We start from the raw sequence: 25,691 nt of genomic DNA on the forward strand, positions 1-25,691 counted from the left end.
TACACAATTTCATTATGTATAAATAAACAAGAACCACATACACAACTATTAAATAAACAGACAAATATTTATTTACTAGACCAAATAACATGTGAGAGGAGACTCCTGGACAAGCTTCACTACAAGGATCTTGTGTGATATGAGCCTCACCGTATGAGGTATTACTGTATGTTTTAAACATGATCATTGCCTCTGCCTCAACTACCCTTTTCAGGAAATGACCTCCAGATCTCTGTAACTTTTCCTCATCGTCCCTCTCTCAAATTCTTTACCAATTACTTTAAACCTTTGGCTGCTCAGTCAGAGGATATGAGTCCTTTGTATTTACTTTTTTAGGCACATCATAATTTTAAATCCTTCAACCTCTGTTCCAAAGAAAACAATCCCAGCCCATCTAATCTTCGTGGCTACAGTTTTCCATCTCCTTAAATCTCTCTGCACCCTCTCCCATGCAATCACATCGTTCCTGTAATGTGGAGACCAGAACTGTACGCAGTGCTCAAGCTGTGGTCTGACTAGTGTTTTGGACGATTCAAGCATCGCCTCCCTGCCCTGGCTTTCTTTCCCTTGACTAATAAAGGAAAGCATCCGATATTCCCCTGTAATCATCTTTTCTCCCTCTCCCGCTGCCTTTTAATGATCTGTGGACGTACACGCCAAGGTCTCTCTGTTCCTTCACACCACTCAGCATGCTCCCACTTATTGTAGACTCCCTTCATCATGCTGCACCTCCCCTCTTGTATTACTCCACACTTCTTGGATGAAGTGCCATTTTCATTTAGCCCAACTGACCTGACCATCTGTATCTGTCTGCCTCCTCCCTTGCTAAAACCAACCACACGGCCAGTCCCTGCATCATCTGCAAATTTCTTTCTCACGCCCCAACATCTAGATCAAAATCATTCCTAAATATTGCACAAGGCACCTGCTGAGCATTTTCTGTTTTATCTTCAGGTTTACCCCATCTGCAGTTTTCTGCTTTTTATCCTTGTTGACTGTCCGTGACGAATATAAATGAAGGTTTCCATTGTCCCATAGAACACTACAGCACAGAAAATGGGCCATTCAGCCCTTCTAGTCTGTGCCAAAACGTTATTCCGCTAGTCCCATTTACCTGCACCCAGTTCATAACCCTCCAGACCTCTCCCGTCCATGTATCTATCCAATTTATTCTTAAAACTCAAGGGTGAGCCCACATTTACTGCATCAGATGGCAGCTCGTTCCACACTCCCACCACTCTTTGAGTGAAGAAGTTCCCCCTAATGTTCCCCCTAAACCTTTCCCCTTTCACCCTAAAGCCATGTCCTCTCGTACTTATCTCTCCTAATCTAGGTGGAAAGAGCCTACTCACATTAACTGTCTATACCCCTCATCATTTTGTAAACCTCTATCAAATCTCCCCTCATTCTTCTGTGCTCCAAGGAATAAAGTCCTAACCTGTTCAATCTTTCCCTGTAACTCAACTCCTGAAGACCCGGCAACATTCTAGTAAATCTCCTCTGCACTCTTTCAATCTTACTGATATCCTTCCTATAGTTAGGTGACCAGAACTGCACACAATACTCCAAATTTGGCCTCACCAATGTCTCATACAACCTCACCATAACATCCCAACTCTTATACCCAATACCTTGATTTAAGAATGTCCCCTGGAACTTGTATCATGAATTTTCCGATGGCCACAGTAAAACTAACCAACCTATAAAATACCGCAGGTGCTGGAAATCTGGAAACAAAGTCGGAATCACTGGACATGGTCAGCAGGTCAGGTGACTCTTGTAGTGAGGGAGGAGTACGCTGGCCTTCACTGCAGGGCTTGGGTTTCAGGAGTAAGGGAATGTGTGCAGTGGTCGGTGTGCAGTTTTGTCTCTGTATTTGTGAAGGATTCATTGACCAGAGCAGATGTTTCTTCTTGCCCGGGTATCCCCACAGATGTCCCAGTGCTGGCATCAGCTACACTGTGCTGCCTGGTATATCCTCACGGAGTCCCCTGGGGCTGCACTGTCTTCTGCAGGCTCCCGTAAAACCCATCCCCAAGTGTATGTGTGTGTGATGGGCTAAACCTGGTGCCACGTGGACCCTCCCATCCCACTGCCCTGCTTAGTGAGGAGAGACATCAGTCCTGGGAGTGGGGAGGTTATTTATTTACGTGAATCGTTTAAATTGATTTTCAGTCCACGAGTGCCCTTTATAGCTTTTTAACAATGTTAAAACATTTTTTTTCAATTTTCTAACCATCTCTTTTAATTTTTTGGCATATCCTGAGACCCCCGAGCCCAGTGCGATGTTGCACACGGAAGGGATCCCCTCCTACAACTCCTGGCCCCTTTCTCTGCAGTGAAGAGTGACTTAGTGCCCTGAGGAGAAATGACTGTCATGGTGGAACTGCCATCAGTGTGCGAGACGTGGGAGTGCTGCTGTGCTCCAGTAGCCTGTGCTGTATCCCGGGGTTGCATCATTAACCTTGACCAATCAAGTGAGATTCTGTAAGTTTCCTTTGCGCTGGGCTGGGTCTGTAATGCTGTACGTCTGGCCATCACCTCGCAATGCTGCCTCACGTAAAAGGCTGATTTCCTGCCCTCACCTCACAAAGCCTCTCAGCTTCACGCACCAGGTTCCTGGGTTTGCTCCCTGCCCAGCCGAGGATCCATTTCAACAGCCTCCAGTGGTGTCTGCTTTTGTGGGCAGGTCTCCTTTCAGTGCTCGAGCCCTAATGTCACGTAATGCACGGGGTTGGTTCGACAGCAAGTGCTTGGTGCGCAGTTATAGAGAATCATCGCACTGTAGGTAGGGAGCAGAGAGACAGTGCATGTAAACCCGGCAGGGCTCGTCAACCAAGCACCACCTTACACTGTTTGTCTCAGGCCAGACACATTCCTGCCCCTTAAACCTGTGCCCTCATCATCTGGTTATTGGAATCTTTTAATCTGTGGATGTCACTGGCCATGCACTTAGTGTCCGTTACTAATTGCCCCTGAACTGCAGGAGTGCGAAGAGTTGTGCACATTGGTGGGTCTGACGTCACTGACAGTCCACAGCGGGTAAGGATGGCAGATTTCCTCCGCTGCAGGACGCTTGTGAGCCAGATGGGTTTTTACGACAACCCAGTGGTTTCTTGCTTGGCTTTGCTGGAAACCATTGTCCTGTTTATCATTCGGTGGCCTCTCTGATTGTTAACGGGTGTCGTTGTCAGCCAAAGGCCGGCGTCCAGGAGAGCGTCCTGTCCCCAGACACCAACACGGCACAGGGCAGTGGAACCTGAGCCATGGAAAGTTTGGTCAGCAGTAGGCAGGGGTTGGAGCATCCAAGTAATTTGTGTTGGGAGAAGGGAACCTGCAGGAGCAGCAGTCCAATGCTTTTGCTCTGGGACTCCCACACCTCTGTTTCAAAAAAAGATTCAAGATTTTTAAAAATTGATTAACGAAGGTTTATTTTCAGTATAAAATAAAAACAGAAGATGCTGTACATACTCAAATCTAAGGTCATTGCCCTGAAATATTACCTCTTGCTCTGGCCTAGCAGAAGTCCACTGACCTGAGTACATTCAGCATTTTCTTCTTAATTTCCATTTTCCAATATCTATTATTTTGCTTTTGGATGAAAGGTTTTTGTTCTGTGGAAGTCTGAAATGAATGGACATTAGTGGAAGTGTGAAATGCAAGGGCAAAGTTGGAAGGAACCTGGTGGGTCAGTCAGAAGTCATTCGGTCTGGCTGATCCAAAACGGATTGGTTAAACCGAGATGATTGACACCTCAGGTCCTCCTTGGTGAGGTGGCGTTGGGTCTTCTGTGACCTGCTGGCTCCACGTGTTGAATGGGCTTCCACGGTGCTGTTGCCAGGTTTCACCCAGTGTCAATGTAGGAATGGCCAGGGGCCAGGTCAGCTCTAATGTGTATTGCAGGACAACTGGACCAACTCTAACTCAGTTAGAACCAACTGGAAGAATGGGCCAGAAAATGGCAGATGGAATTTAATGCAGACGAGTGTGAGGTGTTGCATTTTGGAAGGACAAATCAAGGTAGGACATACACAGTAAATGGTAGGGCCCTGAGGAGTGCGGAGGAAGAAAGGGATCTGGGAGTTCAGATACATAATTCCCTGAAAGTGGCGTCGCAGGTAGACAGGGTTGTAAGGAAGGCTTTTGGCATCCTGGCATTCATAAATCAAAGTATTGAGTATAGGAGTTGAGATGTTATGGTGAGGTATAAGTCACTGGTGAGGCCAAATGTGGAGTATTGTGTGCAGTTCTGGTCACCTAACTATAGGAAGGATATCAGTAAGACTGAAAGAGTGCAGAGGAGATTTACTGGAATGTTGCCGGGTCTTCAGGAGTTGAGTTACAGGGAAAGATTGAACAGGTTAGGACTTTATTCCTTGGAGTGTAGAAGAATGAGGGGAGATTTGATAGAGGTTTACAAAATGATGAGGGCTATAGACAGAGTTAATGTGAGTAGGCTCTTTCCACCTAGATTAGGAGAGATAAGTACAAGAGGATATGGCTTTAGGGTGAAAGGGAAAAGGTTTAGGGGGAGCATTAGGGGGAACTTCTTCACTCAGAGAGTGGTGGGAGTGTGGAACAGGCTGCCATCTGATGTAGTAAATGCGGGCTCGCTCTTAAGCTTTAAGAATAAATTGGATAGATACATGGACGGGAGAGGTCTGGAGGGTTATGGACTGGGTGCAGGGAAATGGGACTAGCGGAATAACATTTCGGCACAGACTCGAAGGGTCAAATGGCCTGTTTTCTGTGCTGTAGTGTTCTATGTTCTATGGTTCTAGGACTTGTGACAATTATATTTCTCTGTTTACAGTCTACATATTACATGGAGGGAAACACTGGGCACACAGTGTTTCAGACTCAGTTTGGACGGATTGCTGTAAATATCTGCTACGGTCGACACCACCCTTTGAACTGGTTGATGTACAGCATTAATGGAGCTGAAATTATCTTCAACCCCTGTGCTACTGTGGGGGAGCTGAGGTAAGGGAATGGTATAAAGCAATTTAATGGTAACCTTTAGTCACGTTTCACAGAGTTTAGCCAGAACCCTAGAGTGCTTCAGCAAAGTAGCCTTGGTATAAAGGAGCAGTTTGTTTTGTCAGTAACATTTATATGCTGGCATTGGGCAAAACATGGGACATCTTTTAACTGTGGTGAAACTTTACACTAGACAAGTGATTTGACAGTGAAAGTGTCTTCTGTTTTCTAATAGCTACCGTTACCAAACACTGGCAATCTTCAGGTTGAGAACTAGGAATGGGAGGGGAGGGGTGGGTGGGGTGTATTCAGGAAGGAAATCTCCATGTTAATGCACAGCTTTAAATTACATGCATATCTAGACTAACGGGCCTGCAATGCAAGTCCAATTAACCAAATAAGGACCTTGCTGGAAAGCTGTGCAAGGTACTGACGGAGGTACCTTCACCAGATGGAACCTTTCTAATTCAATCTGAGCATGTTGTCATATTTAAACTCAGCACATGAGCATAAATTTCTCTCTGTTTACGGTGAAGCTGGGAGCGCCGTTTCATCACTGGCAGCTAATCGATTGGGGTTCTGCATACTCAATCCTTGTATTAATGTAGGATCAGAGTAAATGACTGGTTGATAATCAGTGCAGACTCAGTGAGTCAAAGGGCCCATTTCTGTGCTGCATCTCTCTATTCCTCTGAATATTCATCCTGAGTGGGAATGTGAGCTGTGTATCATGGCAGCGAGGGGGAGATGGACTTCCAGCACTGGCGTAATTGTGTGGAACTGTTCCCTCTAAAGGGAGCATTGCTGAGGAACACCGAGCTTGGGGCTAGTGTCCGCTCACTGGTTAGAGGCTGGGAATTAGAGTGTCACAGGTTCCTACACCGAGCTGGGCCGGAAGAGGAATCGAGGGTGTCAGGGGATGTGGTGGGGTGAGGTCTGTTGGACATCACTGGGCTCCAATTGGCAGATTGTCAGTCAGCACCCACCCCTGGGAAGGTCTCAGTACTCGTGAATGCATCAGAAGCAAATACTAAATATTTTCCCATGGTTTTCAGGCTGTTGTGACCTTGCTCAGCCAAGGCAATGTCATTTTGCTGTGGTACCAGAACTTACCCCGTTAACCCTCGAGTTTTGTCTGAGATTTGGGCAATACTGCCCTCCACAGCACCAATCCGATATCAAACTTTGAACGCTCCTTTCCAGTAACAAATTGCAACAGAAGATCACAGATCCAAACAAGTCCATCACTTCCTTCTAAGCTATTGGTCGGTATTTACTTTCTAAAAGCAGCGGATGACTTTGATAAAAATGCAGCTGTTGCTGCTCAGCATGAGGCTCCCTCTGGGGATAAAATGCTCATGGACTGTGACGTATCGACTTCTTATGCTCGTTTAAAAGTGCATTGTTTTGATAGGTTCACCTTTTGAATTTCTTTGTTTAGTAAGGTGCTGATGGGGAGCACCCGACTGTGCTGATAGACACGTACGAATAAAGCGTGTGCGTTTGATCTGGTGCAGAATTGTAACCGTGGTCTGTGCACACGTCTCAGAGGGTGGAGCCTCTGCCTGCACATTGTTCAGCACACATTTTCGGGCTGTTGCTTGCACAGCTGCAGGAGAGGGGTGTAGTCTGAAGGCGTGGCTGTCAGTTCTCACGGAAGCCGCTGTGGGAGTGCAGTTGGAGGGAGGCAGGTCGAACCCAGCCTTGGTGGAGCTGGATGAGGGGCACTAGGCAGGTGCCTGTGTGAAGAGAAGGAGGTAGATGCTCCGGGGTGGGGCCTGGGGACACCGGCGTGACCCACCCTGGGCCCCAGCAGCAGCTGTCCAACATGGTGACCTTCAGATTTGAACCACAAGCGTAATGCTGATGGAACTTTCATGATCTTTATGAATATATCATCAAACCCCTCCCCAGCCAGTGCATCCTCCCCCTCCCCTGCACCGCGCCTCCCCCTCCCCTGCACCGCGCCTCCCCCTCCCACTCACCAGCAACCTGTGTCCATCACCAGCTATTCCTACCATTCACTTGCCCTCCCACCTGCTTGCCAATAAACCATAATCACCCAAATCTCACAAGTTACCCACACGTCCAGCTGTTCATCACTGGTGAACGCGTCATAGAACATTACAGCACACTACAGGCCCTTCGGCCCACAATGTTGTGCCGACGTTTTATCCTGCTCTAAGATCTATCCAACCCTTCCCTCCCACATAGCCCCCTATTTCTCTATCATTCATGTGTCTAAGAGTCTCTTAAATGTCCCGAATGTATCTGCCCCCACAACCTCTGCCGGCAGTGCACCCACCACTCTCTGTGTAAAAAACTTACCCCTGACATCCCCCTTCTCCCTTCCTCCAATCACCTTAAAATTATGTCCCCTTGTGTTAGCCGTGGTCATCCTGGGAAAACGTCTCTGACTGTCCACTCGATCTACGCCTCTTATCATCTTGTACACATCTATCAAGTCACCTTTCATCCTCCTCTCCAAAGAGGAAAGCCCGAGCTCGCTCAGTCTACCTTACCAGCACCTTCCTCTCTTGCAGGAGGAAATGGTAGAAGCTGCAATAGACAGCCTTGGGCGTTCATGGGTGCAGAGGGCAGTGGTCCAAAGGGCAGGGTGCTGGCCGTTATTGGGATGCCCAGCGCGGTGGTCAGGGGTTGTCGCTGATGACCTGGTCCTCCACCCTCCTGCCCTTGTTCTGTATTTTTATCTGAGTTGCAAAATGCAGCTGGCTGGTGGGCCCCACCCTCTGCACTCGGCTTCCAGTTACCCAGGAACATCCACCTGTCCACTACGCCGCGAGTCATAGAGGTACAGTACGGAAACAGGCCCTTCGGCCCACCGGGTCCGTAACTGACCAACCACCCACTTACACTGATTCTTCATTCATACCACTGTGTCCGCATTCTATCAGCTCCCCCAGAGTCTACCACTCGCCTACGCCTATGGCAGTTCACCTCCCGGGATGCACGTCTGTGGACTGAGGGAGGAGACCAGAGCAGCTGGGCAGGGTCCAGCTTGGGCTCCTACCTGTGGCACCTTCGTCGTATGTGAGCGGGATACATGAGGTGTATGTGTATGTGACGTGGCGGCCGTGTGGCTGTGAGCCAGAGGTCACCAGGAGCCTTGCTGCCAGTTCTTCCCACTGACCGTCTGCAAGGAGTTGGCTTTGGGCCCTTTGCTCATGATCAGGCCGGAGGTCTGATGAACACAGCACGTTCCTGGAGAGGGAGGGTGGGGGGTGGGGGTTAGGGAGGAGGGAGGCCAGAGGGTGGGGGAGGAGGGAGGGTGCGGGGGGTGGGGGAGGAGGGAGACAGAGGGGTGGGGGGTAGGGGGGAGGAGGGAGGCCGAAGGGTGGGTGGGGGGGGAGGAGGGAGGCCGAGGGGTGGGTGGGTGGGGGGTGAAGAGGAGGAGCGTGGGTGGGTAGGGCTGTGGGAGGAGGAGGAAGAGTAGGGAGGCTGGGGTTTGGGGGGGTCAAGGAGGAGGGAGGGAGGCTGGGGTTGTGGGGGTGTGGGGAGGAGGAGGAGGGGGAGGGAGGGAGGCTGGGGTTGTGGGGGTGTGGGGAGGAGGAGGAGGGGGAGGGAGGGAGGTTGGGGTTATGGGGGTGTGGGGAGGAGGAGGAGGGGGAGGGAGGGAGGTTGGGGTTATGGGGGTGTGGGGAGGAGGAGGAGGGGGAGGGAGGGAGGTTGGGGTTATGGGGGTGTGGGGAGGAGGAGGAGGGGGAGGGAGGGAGGCTGGGGTTGTGGGGGTGTGGGGGAGGAGGAGGAGGGGGAGTGAGGGAGGCTGGGGTTGTGGTGGGGGAGGAGGAGGAGGGGGAGGGAGGGAGGCTGGGGTGGGGGGGTGTGGGGGAGGAGGAGGAGGGGGAAGGAGGGAGGCTGGGGTTATGGGGGTGTGGGGGAGGAGGAGGAGGGGGAGGGAGGGAGGCTGGGGGTGTGGGGGAGGAGGAGGAGGGGAGGGAGGGAGGCTGGGGTGGGGGGGTGTGGGGGAGGAGGAGGAGGGGGAGGGAGGGAGGCTGGAGTTATGGGGGTGTGGGGGAGGAGGAGGAGGAGGGGGAGGGAGGGAGGCTGGGGGTGTGGGGGAGGAGGGGGAGGGAGGGAGGCTGGGGTTATGGGGGTGGGGGAGGAGGAGGAGGAGGGGGTGGGAGGGAGGCTGGGGTTGTGGGGTGGGGGAGGAGGAGGAGGGGGAGGGAGGGAGGCTGGGGTTGTGGGGGTGTGGGGGAGGAGGAGGAGGGGGAGGGAGGGAGGCTGGGGGTGTGGGGGAGGAGGAGGAGGGGGAGGGAGGGAGGCTGGGGTTGTGGGGGTGTGGGGGGGGAGGAGGAGGAGGGGGAGGGAGGGAGGCTGGGGTTGTGGGGGTGGGGGAGGAGGAGGAGGGGGAGGGAGGGAGGCTGGGGTTGTGGGGGTGGGGGAGGAGGAGGAGGGGGAAGGAGGGAGGCTGGGGTTGTGGGGGGGTGGGGGAGGAGGAGGAGGAGGAGAGAGTTCGGGGACTGGGTTTCCAACGTGACAGAGGACTGGGCCTGTGCAGCAGGACAACCTGCCGCAGAAGGGGAGGAGGTCTCCAGCCGGAGGTTCTGCTCCGGGACACCCGGCGCTGTAACCCTGGGCAAACGTGGAACTGTTTCCCTGGGTCTGTGGAGACTACAGCTGTCCCCCTGGGATGGGATGTAGCAGACGTGCTCTGTCCAGGGAGAGGAGAAGTTGCCACCTCCTGCACAAAACCACAGACAGCTGGTACTCCAGGGATCCCTCTCACCCCGGGCTCCACCTCGACCTGGGATCCCCTTTGCCAGAGAGTCTCTCCGTACACAGAGCTGTACCAGGTCCACTGTCTGAGGACCAGGGGACAACTCAGCTGAACGCAGGTCCCCTCTGGGGCATTCCGGGCTAGCGACCTGGGTTCAATTCCGGCTGCTGTCTATAAGGAGTTTGTACGTTCTCTCCGTGTCTGCGTGGGTTTCCTCCGGGTGCTCTGGTTTCCTCCCACATTCCAAAGACGTACAGGTTAGGAAGTTGTGGGCATGCTATGTTGGCGCCGGAAGCGTGGCGACACTTGCGGGCTGCACCCAGAACACTTAATGCAAATGATGCATTTCACTGTGTTTCAATGTACATGTGACTAATAAAGATATCTTATCCAGAGAGAGTCTGTTGTTTCCAGTGGTGAGCTCTCTGGGAAGTCTGACCCAGATCACCACCACCTGATAGTGAAGCAGTCCACCCTGCAGGAGCTGCTCAGTATTCTGGCCTAGGCTGATGAGTGGCAATTAGCAGCTAATGACCAGTGGGTGCCTGACTACCTCCCCTTGGCATTGTTGCTTTATACTGACCTCTGCCATCAACGTCCGGCAGATCGCGGTGGTTGTGGGCCCAAACTTTCCCTGGCTACGTGATTGGGTCAGGGGCTGCCTATCCTGTGGTGAGTGGTTCTTGATGCCTCAAAGTCTTCCCAGTGTCTACAATGCACGGATCAGGAATGTGCTGGTCCAACCCCCCATGCCTGAAGGTGTGCAGCGTTAAACAACTCTCAGAAGCTCACTGTCCAAGGCAAAGCAGCCTGCCTGATTGGCATCCCTTCTACTCCTAAATATTTATTCCCTCCGCAGAATGCACCACTGTAACTTCTGGCACCTAAGCCACACTTGGGCAGCTCCGCGCAACTTTCTCAAGGGCAGCTGGGGATGGGCCAGTGATGAAATGAATATAAATTGAGCCTCGTGTGGAGGTTTGCAGCTTTGAATTGACCGGGTATGAACTGGTGGAGAGGGTCACAGATTCCCACCATGTCACGAGCCAAATAATGCTTCCCCATCCCCTCCGGCATAGCTCCGGTGGCCTGAGGTTGGCCTGCTTTGGATGGTCCCATCTAACTGTAACAGTTTATTCCTTTTGAAAGTCTGTTTAGCTTGCCCCTTAGCTATTCAAAATCAGGGGAGTATAAGCCAAATTTCTGCAACCCTTCATCGCGATGTTTTCATTCTAGTTAATCTATCTAAGCCCAACGTACCTTGGCCCCACGGAGGAAGCCTGATCAGTGCTGGGAACAACAAAAGCATCATCTCCTCTCCTTTGTCTTCGGCCTTTGTAAGGTACCGGCCAGTGCCTCACTGACCTTTTGACCGATTCTTACACCTGTCCATCTTTGTGCAGGGACACCAGGATCATAGCTCAGCTCCAAGGACCTTTCTCAGATTTTCAGAGAATGGCTGTGAGCATTCTCGATCAGAACGGGTGACCTCATACTTGCCATGGCTGTGGTGTTGCCTTGTCCATATCTTGGCTCTGTTCCAACTGCGTGGTGCTGGCTGGCTTCAGGTGACCGAGTATATTCTGCTTTGGAATAGCTGCAGGTGAGGACTATAGTGCTGCTTTACAAGGTGTGTTGGCTACCTGATTACAGAAGGATTTCACAAGCACTTGTTGGTAGCCATGTAGAAAGGTCCGTAAACTGATTAGCAGGGGCCAGACTGTTTACTGTCCTCGTCTTCAGTGATGTTGCTGAATGAGGTTGAAGATGCTCTCTGCAAACAAACCATCTCCTGGACCTACTGTTGACAAAATCCAAGGAAGGTTTTAACTGCACCACAGATGACCACTTGGGGCGGTTTATTCCAGTGCAACTGTACCATCGGGCAGCCGTCTGACAATGTGGCTGGTGAGCAGAAACCAGGGCAGCCTGTTGGCACTGGAGAAGTCTGTGAACAGGCAGGGCAAGCTGGTGAAGGCCTGGTCTGGTGGCAGACTGGGTGAAGCCGTGGAGCTGCTGTCACCTCCAGTAAGGGGTTCCCTGTGACGGGCTCCACAGACAGTGAGGTGTCAGTGTAGGAGCAGCCAGGTGCTGTGAGGCTGCAAGTACTGGAGCGGTTTGTGCCAGCCACACGCTGAATGCTGCTGTGCACAGCTGGCCCACCCTGTCGGGTCTGCCACTATCTCCGTGTGTGCACAGCTGGCCCACCCTGCAGGGTGTGCCACTATCTCCGTGTGTGCACAGCTGGCCCACCCTGTAGGGTGTGCCACTATCTCCGTGTGTGCACAGCTGGCCCACCCTGTCGGGTCTGCCACTATCTCCGTGTGTGCACAGCTGGCCCACCCTGTCGGGTCTGCCACTATCTCCGTGTGTGCACAGCTGGTCCACCCTGTCGGGTCTGCCACTATCTCCGTGTGTGCACAGCTGGCCCACCCTGCAGGGTGTGCCACTATCTCCGTGTGTGCACAGCTGGCCCACCCTGCAGGGTGTGCCACCATCTCTGCCCTACCCAGATATAAGATGTTTATTTATTAGTCACATGTACATCGAAACACACAGTGAAATGCATCTTTTGCGTAGTGTTCTGGGGCAGCCCGCAAGTGTCGCCACGCTTCCGGCGCCAACATAGCATGTCCACAACTTCCTAACCCGTACGTTTTTGGAATGTGGGAGGAAACCGGAGCACCCAGAGGAAACCCACGCAGACACGGGGAGAACATACAAACTCCTTACAGACAGCAGCCGGAATTGAACCCGGGTCACTGGCACTGACTACACTACCGATGTCTGACAGTCGCAGCTACGTCACATTAAATGCTGCAACGTGGCTTTGTGTTTCCACCCTGTCCATGAAACTGGCTGCTCCCAGTCCTCAGGGCTGTGATGGAAGGTCACTGGGACTCAGCAGGAAACCTGGGTGACCAGAGTCGCATGTGACTCCTCAGAAGATGACCCTGGTTGTCAGAAGCCAGTGATCTCAGCCCCAGGATATCACCACAGGGGTACCAAAGCGAGAGAATTCTCCTCCCAACCCATTTCAACTCCTCTGCCATTTCAGACAAACCCACAAGTGTTCCACTGTACGTCCCCCTCCCAGACCGCTGGCTCTGGAAGGGACCTGCTGCCTTCTTGGAGGTGGAACCAGAAGTTAATGTCACAGAAGGAGGCAATTTGGTCCATCGTACCTGTACATGCTGGTGTATAGCCCCTAGTCCTGCGGGTCTTGGCTCTTCGAGTGTCAGTCTGGGACTTCATCCTCATTTGTCTCCACCACACTCAGGAAATAAGTTACACACCCTCCGCACTCTCTGGATGAAAGAAAAATGTTCCACAACTCAGTGTTAATCATTCCACCAACTATCTTAAGTCAGCCCCTAATTACAGACCTCTTTGCTCACAGTTACAGCTCCTTCCTCTTCACCTGGTCTAGACTGCTCATAATTCTGTTCACTTTCATTAAATCTCCCTTAAGCCTCCTTTCTTCCAAAGAAAGTAGCCCTGAACCAGCCTGTCTCTCTTCATAGCTCTAGTCTGTGCCCTCCCTCATGCCCCATGCTCTCTCTTGTGCCCCGTGCCCTCCCAATGGTGTGCCCAGAGCTGACACAGTACTCCTGGTCTGGCTAATGGTTAACTCTGCTCTGGTAAAAGGAAGCAGGCCATTGGAACCGGGATACCCATTGCCTTCCAGCTGTGCTGACTGTGTCTGCTTGACCCCAGGATATAATTACAAACACTAACCACATCAACAACCGTCAGATCTGCCACCCTGCTACCTTCAGGGACCTGTGGGCATGCACTCTGAGATCTGTCACTCCTCCCTGTTGTCAGACAGACCAGCCAGTTACTGCAGCAGGAGGAGTGTGAAGATCCCTGTGAGAGTGAAACTGCTTTGCAGCTGCAAGTACTGGTGACATTTGCTCCACTTTGGTCAAAGCATGTTGTTAGATCTAAGTTAAGGTCATTACTTATCAGTTATACTTTGCCAGTGTTGTACTTTGAAGGGGTTTTATTGGCACTACACACAGTCCCCAGGTTATGACAGGGTTCTGTTCCTGAAAGTTGTTCATAAGTGGTTAATGAACAACCATGGTGTGTGGGAGAGGATCCCAGAAACAGCGGGGACAGGGGATCGAGCAGGCACGGGGGGAGCGCCCCCCCGGCCGGCCGTCCTCACTGACAGTGAGTGAGTGAGTCTGCTCAGCTCCACCCATCCCCCAACTGTTGTGGCTCGAGGGGTGGTGGGGAGAGAAGGCACGGGGAAATACCCCGTTCCCACCCAGCAGAAGATGCCTGCAGCGGCTGGCAGATCCACCCCCGTCCCTGTCCATCCTGCCAATCTCCCAGATGCTCGTCCATATGTGGGGGCTGTCCATAAATCGGGCACCGATAATCTGGGGAGGACCTGTACAGATAACAGGGTGCATATAGAACATAGAACAATTACAGCACAATGCAGGCCCTTCGGCCCACAAAACTGTGCCGAACATGTCCCTAACCCTAGAAATTACTAGGCTTACCCATAGCCCTCTATTTTACTCAGCTCCATGTACCGATCTAACAGTCTCTTAAAAGACCCTATCGTATCAGCCTCCACCACCATTTCTGGCAGCCCATTCCAAGCACTCACCACTCTCTGAGTAAAAAACTTACCCCTGACATCTCCTCTGTACCTACTCCCCAGCACCTTAAACCTGTGTCCTCTTGTGGCCACCAATTCAGCCCTGGGGAAAAGCCTCTGACTATCCACCCTATCAATACCTCTCATCGTCTTATACACCTCTATCAGGTCCACCCTCATCCTCCGTCTCTCCAAGGAGAAAAGGCCGAGTTCCCTCAGCCTGCTTTCATAAGGCATGCTCCGCATTCCAGGCAACATCCTTGTAAATCTCCTCTGTGCCCTCTCTATGGCTTCCACATCTTTCCTGTAGTGAGGCGACCAGAACTGAGCACAGTACTCCAAGTGGGGTCTGACCAGGGTCCTGTATAGCTGCAACAATACCTCACGGCTCCTAAATTCAATTCCCCGATTGATGAAGGACAATACACCATGTGCCTTCTTAACCACAGAGTCAACCCGCACAGCCACTTTGAGCGTCCGTGGTGTTCTCCCAGTGTCACTGATGGAATCCCAGAGGGAAGTTGCAGACCTGGATTACTGTTTACACCGCTTCAGCCAAAGAAATGGGCCATCAGCAAATGCTCCCGAGACACCTTAAGCTGGGGAGCTTTTACCTTCCACCTGTCGAATGGAATCATCTGTTAAGTTAACTTCTTGTCACTGTTGCAGTGAACCAATGTGGCCCATTGAAGCCAGGAATGCAGCTATCGCCAACAACTGCTTCACCTGTGCCATCAACCGGGTGGGAACAGTGAGTACTCTGTGGTCTAACTGTGCTGCATCAATACCTCGCGCTCCATCGGCATCGCTGAAACAGATCGGTCTAGGAACTGGATCCCAGGGGGACGTTTTCATCACTGGCACGGTGACCTCCTCTCATATTGTCCTGACTTGGATATATGTCAGTGAGTCGCCGGGAGTTCCTACTCCCGAGTGTCTGGGAACTTAATCCAGGCTAGTGTGAGGTAATGCACTTTGGGAGGTCAAATTCTGGTGGGACTAGGAGCATTCATGTACAGAGAGACCTTGGGGTGCAAGTCCTAGGTGAAAGGGGTAATGCAGGTGGATAGAGTAACGAAGAAACCATTTGATGTGCTTGCCTTTTTAGGCCAAGGCACTGAGTACAAGAGTTGGGACGTCATGTTGTCTCTGTACAAAACATTGGTTAGGCCCCACTCAGAGTATTGTGTACAGTTCTGAGCATCACACTACAGGAAGGATGTGATAGCTATAGAGAGAGTACAGAAGAGATTCACCAGGGTGTTGCCTGGAGTGGACGGCAGTAGTTGTAAGGCGAGATTGGACGGGCTGGGGTTACTCTCACTGGAACGTAGGAGGCTGAGGGGTGACCTTACAGAGGTTTATAACATAGTGATGGGCACAGATAGAACAGGTAGTCAGTCTTTTTCTTCAGGGCAGGGGAGTCTAGAAGTGGAGGGCACAAGTTTAAGGTGAGAGGGGAGAACTTTAAAGGATATCTGAGGGGTAAGTCTTCCACAGAGGGTGGTGGGTGTGTGGAACGAGCTGCCGGAGGAGGTGGTGAGGTGGGTACAGGTACAACATTTAGAAGGCGTTTGGACAGGTATGGGGTGGAGGGATTCAGGCCTAACGCGGGCAAATGGGACCGGTGCAGAGGGGCATCCCCATCGGCCTGGGGCTGAGGGGTCTGCTCCTGTGCTGTGCCAAGTCCCACAGTGGGACGGGGGCCACATGGGCACCCTCTGACACCCACGGGATGACCTGCTGGCAATCCCAGTCCCCAGGGTGGGTCTGACAAAGAACCATATCCCCCTCCCATGGCTGATCACGTGTCCCCCGAACCCAGGTCAGAGTTACAAGGGTCACCAGGTCAGCAGCCAGCCAGGTGTAACCACGGCTGCTGGTCCGTGTGTGAGCCCTCAGCTGTGTTACATTGGCCCACCAGGCTGCTGACGGGTGGTGCAGGGCACCCTCAAGCAGCTGTGTCCCAGGGCAGCCTGGATTTGGACTGTGAACCAGCTGTCAGCCGGACATCCCCAGGTGTAGTAGCTGGGGATGTCCGGCTACTCCTGGGGGAGTAGCTGGTTCATTCTCCATGGAGCCATTGCTCCCTGTGGCTGAGGATTGTTTCCAAACATCTGGGGACGTGCAGCTGGGCTCTGGGATGTCTCATCAACATCCCCTCGTCCTGTAGCCCAGGTCCTGGGAGGCTTGCGTCTGCTACCCGGGAGCGTTAGCGGGCTTCACTGTGTGTGTGCCTCTCCTCTGGGCAGCCAGCCTGTGTGAGGGTACTGCTGGGGTTTGGTGTGTGACATCCATCCCAGTGAGAGAAGGGCAGACGGGTCAGACTGTGTGTCTGCCGTGGCCAGGAGTGGGTGCAAGCTCTGACCACGTGCGAGTGTTTGGCTGGTGATTGAGGAGTGTGTCGGGTGGAGCAGGGTGTGACGTCTGTAGTTGGGCTTCACTGACCTTTCCCAGCAAGGCATTGAGATGGTGGTACTTAGCTTCTGACTTGGATCTCCTTGGTCACATCTTCCTACCATCTCTCTGTTAGGCATGGAGGGACCTCCCTCCTCCTCGTGCTTCTCGTGACATAGAAGCAGGCCATTCAACCCATCGAGTCTATGCCAGCTCTCGGAGCAATCCCCTCAGTCCCATCCCACCGCATTTCCCTGTAGCCTGTTCTCTCTCAGATGTTCATTGACTCCCCCCCACCCCACCCCCCCCAGCACAATTCTCCTACCACCCACCTACACTAGGGGTGATTTACATCAGCCAATGAACCTACCAATCTCTCAACACACCATGTTCCCACGGAGACTGCAGATGCTGGAATCTGGAGCAACACACAAGACGCTGGAGGAGCTCAGCGGGTCAGGCAGCGTCTGTGGAGGGAAATGGACCGTTAACGTTTCAGGTCAAGGCCCTTCGTCTGGACTGATGAAAGGTCTCGACCCAAAACGTTGACTGTCGATAGGTGCTGCCTGACCCGCTGAGCTCCTCCAGCACTTTGTTGCTCCAGATTCCCACAACTAGTCTGCCAAAGCTTTTATTCACCCCTCTGAAGGTTGTGATGAGCAAGGTTTGGAGGAAATGAGTTCTCCTCCTTTGAGGTGCAGGTGGCCTCTGTTTAGGTTCAGTAGGTTTTGAGGGACTCCTGAAATTGTGCCCTGTGACTGCACACGGATACAATAAGCAGTGATTGGTGCTGGCCATAAACTGCAATCCTTCTAATGAGATACATGCATCAACTTTGCATTCGAGCTGCATCAGATCAGACTGGTATCACTCCCTTAGCACTTCACAATTCTAGTGCGGTTCAACTTCTTGCTGGTATCTGGTTGTTACGTTACTGCTGCTTGTGGGGCCTTGTTTTGCACAGTTGCTTCTGTTTTTCCTACATTATATCACTGACTAAACTTAGAAATTCATTCACTGGCTGTAAAGTGCTTTGGGAATTCCTGAGGTTGTAAAAAGCATATGTGCATGCAAGCTATCGTTTCTATGGAACATCATAAGCATTCCCTGGAACAAGATCAATGAGTTGTTTCTAAGAGAAACAACAGAAGAATCCCCCAGGGCCGAGGACGTTATTTAGCTCCTCGATCTTTCAGAAGTGTGGGAAGCTCTGGGCTAACTTTTGACCCGAAGAATCCACATTCTGAAGACATTTTTGGTTAGCTTCTCATTCTAACAGCCATCTGAGTTCTTCCACCAGTGAAAGATATTCGTCCTGTGGGACACGGATTGCCTGTGGTAAGCCTGGGAACAAGATGTAGTAAGTCTGTCAGGGAAAGCACTGGCTGCAGGAATACATTGTTAAAGCAGTTGCTGCATTTTTCAAACGTGCTTGCACTGAAGTCATTGAAGTTGCTTTTTAAATGCAGGGTTTTTCCAAGTTGCATCCTTGTTAACGATAAAAGTTAACTTGAAAATGAATCCATGATATGTACAACTGCGCAAGAAAGTTGATTCTGTCATCTTGCCTCACTGGATATAGTTGTAAATGTTCCCACGTGGGAAGCTTGGAGAGCGAGGGGGATTTTGTGAAAGGAGGCCATTCTGCACCTCGAGCCAATCCTGTCATTCAGTTGGTCCGTGACTGACAGGGACCTCGCGTCTCCATCTGCTTTTGCTCCAAGATCCTCTGATACCCTCAACCAACACAAGTCCACCATCAACTTCATCAGCTCCTGCACATCCACAGCTGCTTAAGGCACAGGGTTCTGGATTTTTGCCATCCTTGTGTGACAAGAGTGTTCTAGATTCAGGTGTGCAAAGGCACGTCTCCCCTCGGAACACATCTGAGAACCACAACGGTGTTGGTGACGAGGAGCCAGAACTGGTGCAGGTAGGAAGGATCTGGCTGGCAGATGCACTGTGGAGAGAGCCTTGTGATGATCAGGTCTCTTGGATAAGGCAGCTCTTGGTTTGACAATACATTGTTGTTCTAGGCACTGCCATCAAGAAAGCTTATTCTTTTGCTGGCTTCACCTCTGGTGCTGCAATTAGTGACACTGAAGAGGCCACAAACATCTACAACCTCTGGCTGCCAAGCACAGCATTAACCAGGTGCACCATACTGATTGCAGGTTCCTGTCATGTAAAATAATGACATATTAAGATTTAAGACAATGGTCTGGAACTTGCTTTACTGCCTTGTAACAGCACTGAAACAGCATGGTCAGTCCTACTGAAGCTGGTCGTCAAAGTGCCATAACAATCAGCAGCTCCAGTTGAGGTTCACAGAGCAATATTACCAGTTCCTCTGAGTACTGCTGCCGGTGTCGGATACAGCACGGCATTTTCCATTAATGGCAGGTTTTTGCAGCAGCTAGAACTTAGAACTTTACAGCACAGGAAGAGGCCCTTCAGCCCACGATGTTTGTGCCAACCATGGCGCCAAATTCAGGGTCACACTTGGCTTGAGGTGAATTTATGTGTCGCACGCACGATACCTGAGCCTGTAGCCACGGGGACTTCAGGGAGTGTCGGTGATCCACCGGCTACCGTCGCTCACTGAGGGAATCTGACGGGACCAGGTCCATTATCGTGGCTGGGACCCTTCCCCCTCAACTCTGCTGTGTGGTATCAGCCTGGCTGGCCGAGCTGGGGAGATTACCGTGTCACAGCAAGGGAGCAGCCTGCTGTTGACCCGCAGTTCCAGTTGATTGGTTCTTTTGGAACCTTTTAAACATGATGTTAGATAAACAACTACAGATACGTTATTTGGGGTGGGGTGGGGTGTGGGAGTGCTACCAGAACTCCAGGAAGGAATGGCTGAGAATGAGAGGCAGTGTGAAGGAAGGTGAGGATGAGCTGGAGAATGTCCAACTGAACAACCACAGAAACTCACCACATTTACATAGCACCGCACAAACCTTGTCAGACAGTGTTTGACGTAGAACCGCATGAGCTGGTATTAGGACAGGAAAAGGATGGGTGTCGAGCACTGATCTCAGCTGATGGTCGGGCCTAAGGGCTGTCCTGAGGAACTCCCACAGCAACGCTCTGGGACTGGAGTAGTTGCCCTCCAGCAACCACTTCCTCAGTGTGAGTTTCATCTTCAAACACTGGACTGTTTCCCCTTCCATATTTATGGACTTAATTTTACAGGGGCTCCTTGATGCCACACTTTGGTCACACTTAAGGCAGTCAGTCACCTCGCCTCTTAAATTCACCCTCGGTGCACGTTTGGCCAGGGCTGTGGTGAGGCTGCCGTGGAGAAAGCTGGGGCAGGGACTGGGGTGAACCGCACTGATCCGGGCACAGCCCAGGTAGGACAGCTCTTTCACTGCTCCAAGCGCGGGCGCTGTCCTCTGCAGACACGGATTCCCTGTGGAGATGTTACTGATGAACGCTGACACTTGGCAGTGGGACACAGTGCAGCTGGACGGCAGTAACCCATCAGCTCAAACCCACGCTGCCTGACCCTCGTGCAGTTCACATTCTATTTTCCCTCCAAGTGCCCTTCCCACAGCTGCCCCCTCAAGCATTCCAAACAGCACGAGCCGGCAGGAATGCAGGGTTGGGACTGGGTGTGCTGGGGATTGCCTTGATCTGACCCTTCCTCCATGCCACCTCTGGACACAAGGAAAAGCCAAAGGCAGGTGGGAGGGGGAGATGTGGAGCTGCAGCTGGTTGTGGGAGGGAATCCTGGAATGTTAAAGTATGCAGCTGCCCCACTGTAGGAGTCACACCACCGTCACGTTCCCCGTGGCGGGGTAGGACCCACACCACCGTCACGTTCCCCGTGGCGGGGTAGGACCCACACCACCGTCACGTTCCCCGCAGCGGGGTAGGACCCACACTACCGTCATGTTCCCCGCGGCGGGGTAGGACCCACACCACCGCCATGTTCCCTGCAGTGGGGTAGGACCCACACCACCGCCATGTTCCCCACGGCGGGGTAGGACCCACACCACCGTCATGTTCCCTGCAGTGGGGTAGGACCCACTCCACTGTCACATTCCGTGCAGTGGGGTAGGATCTGCACCACTGCCGTGTTCCCCGCGGCGGGGTAGGACCCACACCACCGCCATGTTCCCCGTGGCGGGGTAGGACCCACACCACCGCCATGTTCCCCGCGGCAGGGTAGGACCCACACCACCGTCATGTTCCCCGCGGCAGGGTAGGACCCACACCACCGCCATGTTCCCTGCCGTGGGGTAGGACCCACACCACCGTCACGTTCCCCGTGGCAGGGTAGGACCCACACCACCGCCATGTTCCCCGCGGTGGGGTAGGAGTCACACCACCGTCACGTTCCCTGCAGTGGGGTAGGACCCACACCCCCGCCATGTTCCCAGCGGTGGGGTAGGAGTCACAGCACCGTCACGTTCCCTGCAGTGGGGTAGGAGTCACAGCACCGTCACGTTCCCTGCAGTGGGGTAGGAGTCACAGCACCGTCATGTTCCCTGCGGCGGGGTAGGAACTGCACCACCGTCACGTTCCCTGCGGTGTCTGCCCATTTGTGGGGCTGCAGCTCCCCCTGGTGCTGGAGGGTTTCCTTACCTTGAGCTTGTCAGCAATGTGACAGAAAAGTTGCTGAAGTATTTGAGTAAAGAGTATTGCCTCCTGATCAAATGGCAGTGGTGAAAAGACCTGCAGTGTAACTCAATGCTGAACATTTCACAGGGAGGTCAAACTACTGACAAAGATTAGTTGTGATTATTTGTAGATTTGTCATATTAAACAGTGATAGATTTTTGTCAATGTTTGACGGTTCAAGCCAACACAGAACAAACAGGACAGCACTACAACAGGCCCTTGGGCCCACGATGCCTGTGCTGACCACGATGCCAACTTAAACTGCACGTCTGACTGAACATGGTGTATACCCTCCATTATCTGTGCCTCTCATAATATGATAAACCTCCATCAGGTCTCCCTTCAGCCTCTGCCGCTCCAGGGAAAACAACCCAAGTTTGTCCAACCTCTCCTTATAGCACATGTCCTGTAATCCAGGCAGCATCCTGGTGAACCTCTTCTGTACCCTCTCCAAAGCCTCCACATCCTTCCTGTAATGGGGCGACCAGAACTGCACACAGTGCTCCAAGTGCAGCCTGACCAAGGTTTTATACAGCTGCAACATTACTTGCCGACTTTCATACTTAGCAGCAGACTGTAGATTAGAATCTGGTTGTTGCTGATTTATCCTGGAGATGAGATTATTTTCCTCAGCTGCACCACTGTGGTTCCCCACAGGCAGGGAGAGGGGTGCTTTCTGCAGGGCCGGGTGAGTGAATCCTGGCCGGGCACAGTGCTGCTCCTACTGCACCCAGTGCATTTGCCAACTTCCCCATCCCATCGCTGACAGACAGTGGCCAGAACTTATCCGCTGCCTGTGAGAGTTGGCCTCGCAGCACAGCAGCCTTGTCGACGGACTGGCTTTGACTCCCCGCCAATGTGTCTGCGGTTTTGGGTCTGATTCGGAGCTGGGGACCCAGACGCGTGACTGGATCTGAGTGAGGTCAGAGCTCGGGACTTGAGGTTTATAAAATGTATTTGTTTACAGGATAAGGGTGCTGCAGGGATTCAACTCCAGCCCTTAACTGCCATTGAGGACATAAGATGAGATTTCTTTATTAGCCACATGTACATTGAAACACACAGTGAAATGCATCTTTTTGCGTAGAGTGTTCTGGGGGCAGCCCGCAAGTGTCGCCACGCTTCCAGCACCAACATAGCACGCCCACAACTTCCTAACCCGTACGTCTTTGGAATGTGGGAGGAAACTGGAGCACCCGGAGGAAACCCACGCAGACGCGGGGAGAACGTACAAACTTCTGACAGACAGCGGCCGAAATTGAACCCGGGTCGCTGGCGCTGTAATAGCGTCACGCTAACCGCTACACTACTGTGCCCAGGCCCTTCAGCCCATGATGTTGTGCTTAACTAATTAAACACCCAACTAAACTAATCCCTCCTGCCCACACAATGTCGATATCCCTGCATTCCCTGCACATTCATGTGCCTATCTAAAGAGGCCTCTTATCATATGGTATCAAATGCCTCTATCAATATGACCCACACTCCAAGATACTGTCTCACACTCAGTCTGGGGATTACAGCAACATTCCCAGATACGGATTTATGCAGAATCCGGGGTTTAATTCTAAAGCACGGAGTACTTTTAGCTGGGATATTATTTATTTGTTCACCTTGCTTCTATTAAAGTAAAACTATCTGCATCCGATTCTTGGTGCATAGTGTAGCGGTTAGCGTAACGCTATTACAGCACCAGCGACCCAGGTTCAATTCCGGCCGCTGTCTGTTAAGAGTTTGCACGTTCTCCCCGTGTCTGCGTGGGTTTCCTCCGGGTGCTCCAGTTTCCTCCCACATTCCAAAGACGTACGGGTTAGGAAGCTGTGGGCATGCTATGTTGGCGCCGGAAGCGTGTTGACACTTGCGGGTGGAATATCCTTCACTGGCTGGTAGCACCTTGGATGCTTTACTGTGTTAACATTGCCTTTTGAGTGCATATTGCTCTTGTTAGGGAGAAGTGATGAACTGGGGGAAGGCCATTTTTCTGCCTTTACTTATTCACCGGAACAGGCCACTCGACGACAGCTTCAGGGTCAGGTTGTGTTTGTGTTCCACACACACCGCCTCCCAGCTGAGTTCGTCTGGGATACAGATCGCCTGACGGCAGGTGGGGGATGTGATAGGGAGGCAGGTGTGGTACAGCGGGCTGTATCTCAGAGGTTATGGATGGATTGACTGGAAACCCTCAGCAGGTCAGGCAGCACCTGTGGAGAGAGAAACAGAGTTTTGGGTCAAAGACCTTTTCTAGACATGTTGTGGGGTGGGGGAGCTGGCAGGGTGGAGACAACTGGAGGGATTGTCGGGGACAGGGCGGAGACCAGGAGGCACTGAGTGACAACTGGGGAATAACCGAAGGTGGAGTAAAACAGAAAATACTGGAAACGCTCAGCAAGTCGGGCAGCATCCGCGGAAAGGGGAACGGTCAATGTTTGAGGTCCTGGACCCTTCGTCAGAACTGGGAGAGAGAAAACAAGTCAGTTGTTGGGGGGCAGAGAGAGGGATAGGGTGAGATCAGATAACCTACTGTGGCCATGAAGGGGCAGTGCAGAGCTGATTAACCCTGCCTGCTAATGGTGAGGCTGTGGGACACACCCCGCAGGCCAGACTACGTGAGCCAGCTCGGACACAGAGAGAAAGGGAACTATCAGAAGAAGGATTGGATATCGGGCCCCTGCAGGCAGAAGATGAGGTGATCTTCTGTTGGGCCTCGTTGTACCAGTGCAGGAGGCTCAGACAGAGATGGGAGAGCGGGGTGGGGAAGGAAGGTGGGCAACAGGGAGCTCAGGGTCACTGCTGCAGATGGAACTCAGGCACTCTGCGATGGTCACCCGATCTCCAGGGTAGAGGGTGAACAGTGCAGACAGTGTGCCAGACAGTGAAGCACTGCCTCGCCTGGAAGGGCTGTCTGTGGCCATGGAATTCATCGCAGGAGGTGGGTGGCACAGCTGGGAGGGCAGCTCTAGGGAGCCGGGTTTGACCCTGACCTCGGGTGCTGTCTGTGTGGAGTTTGCACGTTCTCCCAGTGACCGCGTGGGTCTCCCCCAAGGCCCCTGGTTTCTCCTCCCACATCCCAAAGGCGGGGGGGATGGGAGGGTAGTTAGCCAGTGAAAAATGCCCCTAGTGTGTAGGTGAGGGGTAGAATCAGGGGGGAGTTGATGAGAATGTGGGGAGAATAAAATGGGATTAGCGTAGGATTGGTGTGGTTGACGGTTGGCCGAAGGGCCTGTCCCTGTCTGTGTGACTGACTGTGAAGTCGATCGTTCCATGCGTTTTTTCCGCGGGATGGAGTGAGACTTCAGCACACGTGTGGCCCGTGCACCAGTGTGGCCAGTGTGGTGACTCCACTACTGATGCAAAGCACTGTAGACGCCTGCTCTGTGGCAACACAGGGCACTGCCGAACAGGAGCTTGAACTCCTTGCATGTGTACTGGAGGCTGGTTGGAGCTGAGTTCACTGAGGTCAGGCACATGGCTGAAGGGGGGTTTCGGGGCTGGATCCAATCAGCAGTTCTGCCCTAGGAAGGGGTCAGATGGGTTAGGGTCACCTCATCAGAGAGCCCTCGACACCCCAGGGCTGGGCATCCTTGTGTTGTGTTGTCTGACTTGCTCCTCTGTCACCTGTCCATTCCCAATACCAGATACCCTGCCGACCATCTACATGGCTAACACTCGCCAATGAGCACTGTGAAGGCAGTGACCTTGGTGGCAAGACTTGTGTCTCTAGCACGGGGAGTGCGGGTACTTGAGGTGGGGCCAGGGACGCAGTGGCCATAGACTGGGTGTGGACGCACCAGTTCCTGACCGTCCTACTCCAGGAGCTCAGTACAGACCCAGTGTTTCCTCAGCCCAGATGTCATCAAGCCCCAAGGTGACCAACAACCCGGATGCTTTCTGACCAGTGCTCGACCCTGTCCTGCTCCGCAGCTGAGTGGTGCCTCTCGTTGCCAACCCCTGCCAGTCTGCTGGTCAGGGATCCTCAGATAAAGGAGGTGCCTTGTGCTCCATTGGAAGAGCAGGGAGTCCACCCAGCACTGGCACTCACCCATTCTCCAGGTCCAAGGGATCTGTGACCACTGGGGGAGATGGGACCTCCAAAGTTGGCCTGTGCAGAGCCAACCCTGCCGTCCTGTTTCTGAGGCGGCACGGGGAATGCTTTGTGTGGTGGGATGTAACCAGCAGGATGCTCCCCTCCCAAAGTGAAAGGGTGCAGTCAGGAGCCACAAGCTTGGATTAGGTACTCTGTGGCACCATCCAAAGTCAAACCCAGGCCACCAATGCAGCCCCAGCCCAAGCACACTCCACATCTCCTGACCAGGCAAGAGGAAT

At 52.7% G+C, this 25,691-nt stretch overlaps 1 protein-coding gene across 3 annotated transcripts in view; it reads left to right on the forward strand.

Annotated features, from left to right (window-relative positions):
- Positions 1-25,691, forward strand: part of upb1 (ureidopropionase, beta) — an 82,139-nt gene that overhangs the window by 50,282 nt on the left and 6,166 nt on the right. Inside the window, exons 6-8 of one of the 3 annotated variants that reach the window (XM_052032061.1) lie at positions 3,904-4,020; positions 4,814-4,983; positions 15,009-15,090. In XM_052032061.1, coding sequence (XP_051888021.1) covers positions 3,904-4,020; positions 4,814-4,983; positions 15,009-15,090 — 369 coding nt within the window. The remainder of the gene's footprint in view (positions 1-3,903; positions 4,021-4,813; positions 4,984-15,008; positions 15,091-25,691) is intronic. The other 2 variants (XM_052032063.1, XM_052032062.1) reach the window with 2 other exon arrangements.

This window comes from Pristis pectinata, chromosome 17 (genome assembly GCF_009764475.1).
Source record: "Pristis pectinata isolate sPriPec2 chromosome 17, sPriPec2.1.pri, whole genome shotgun sequence".
Lineage (NCBI taxonomy): Eukaryota > Metazoa > Chordata > Chondrichthyes > Rhinopristiformes > Pristidae > Pristis > Pristis pectinata.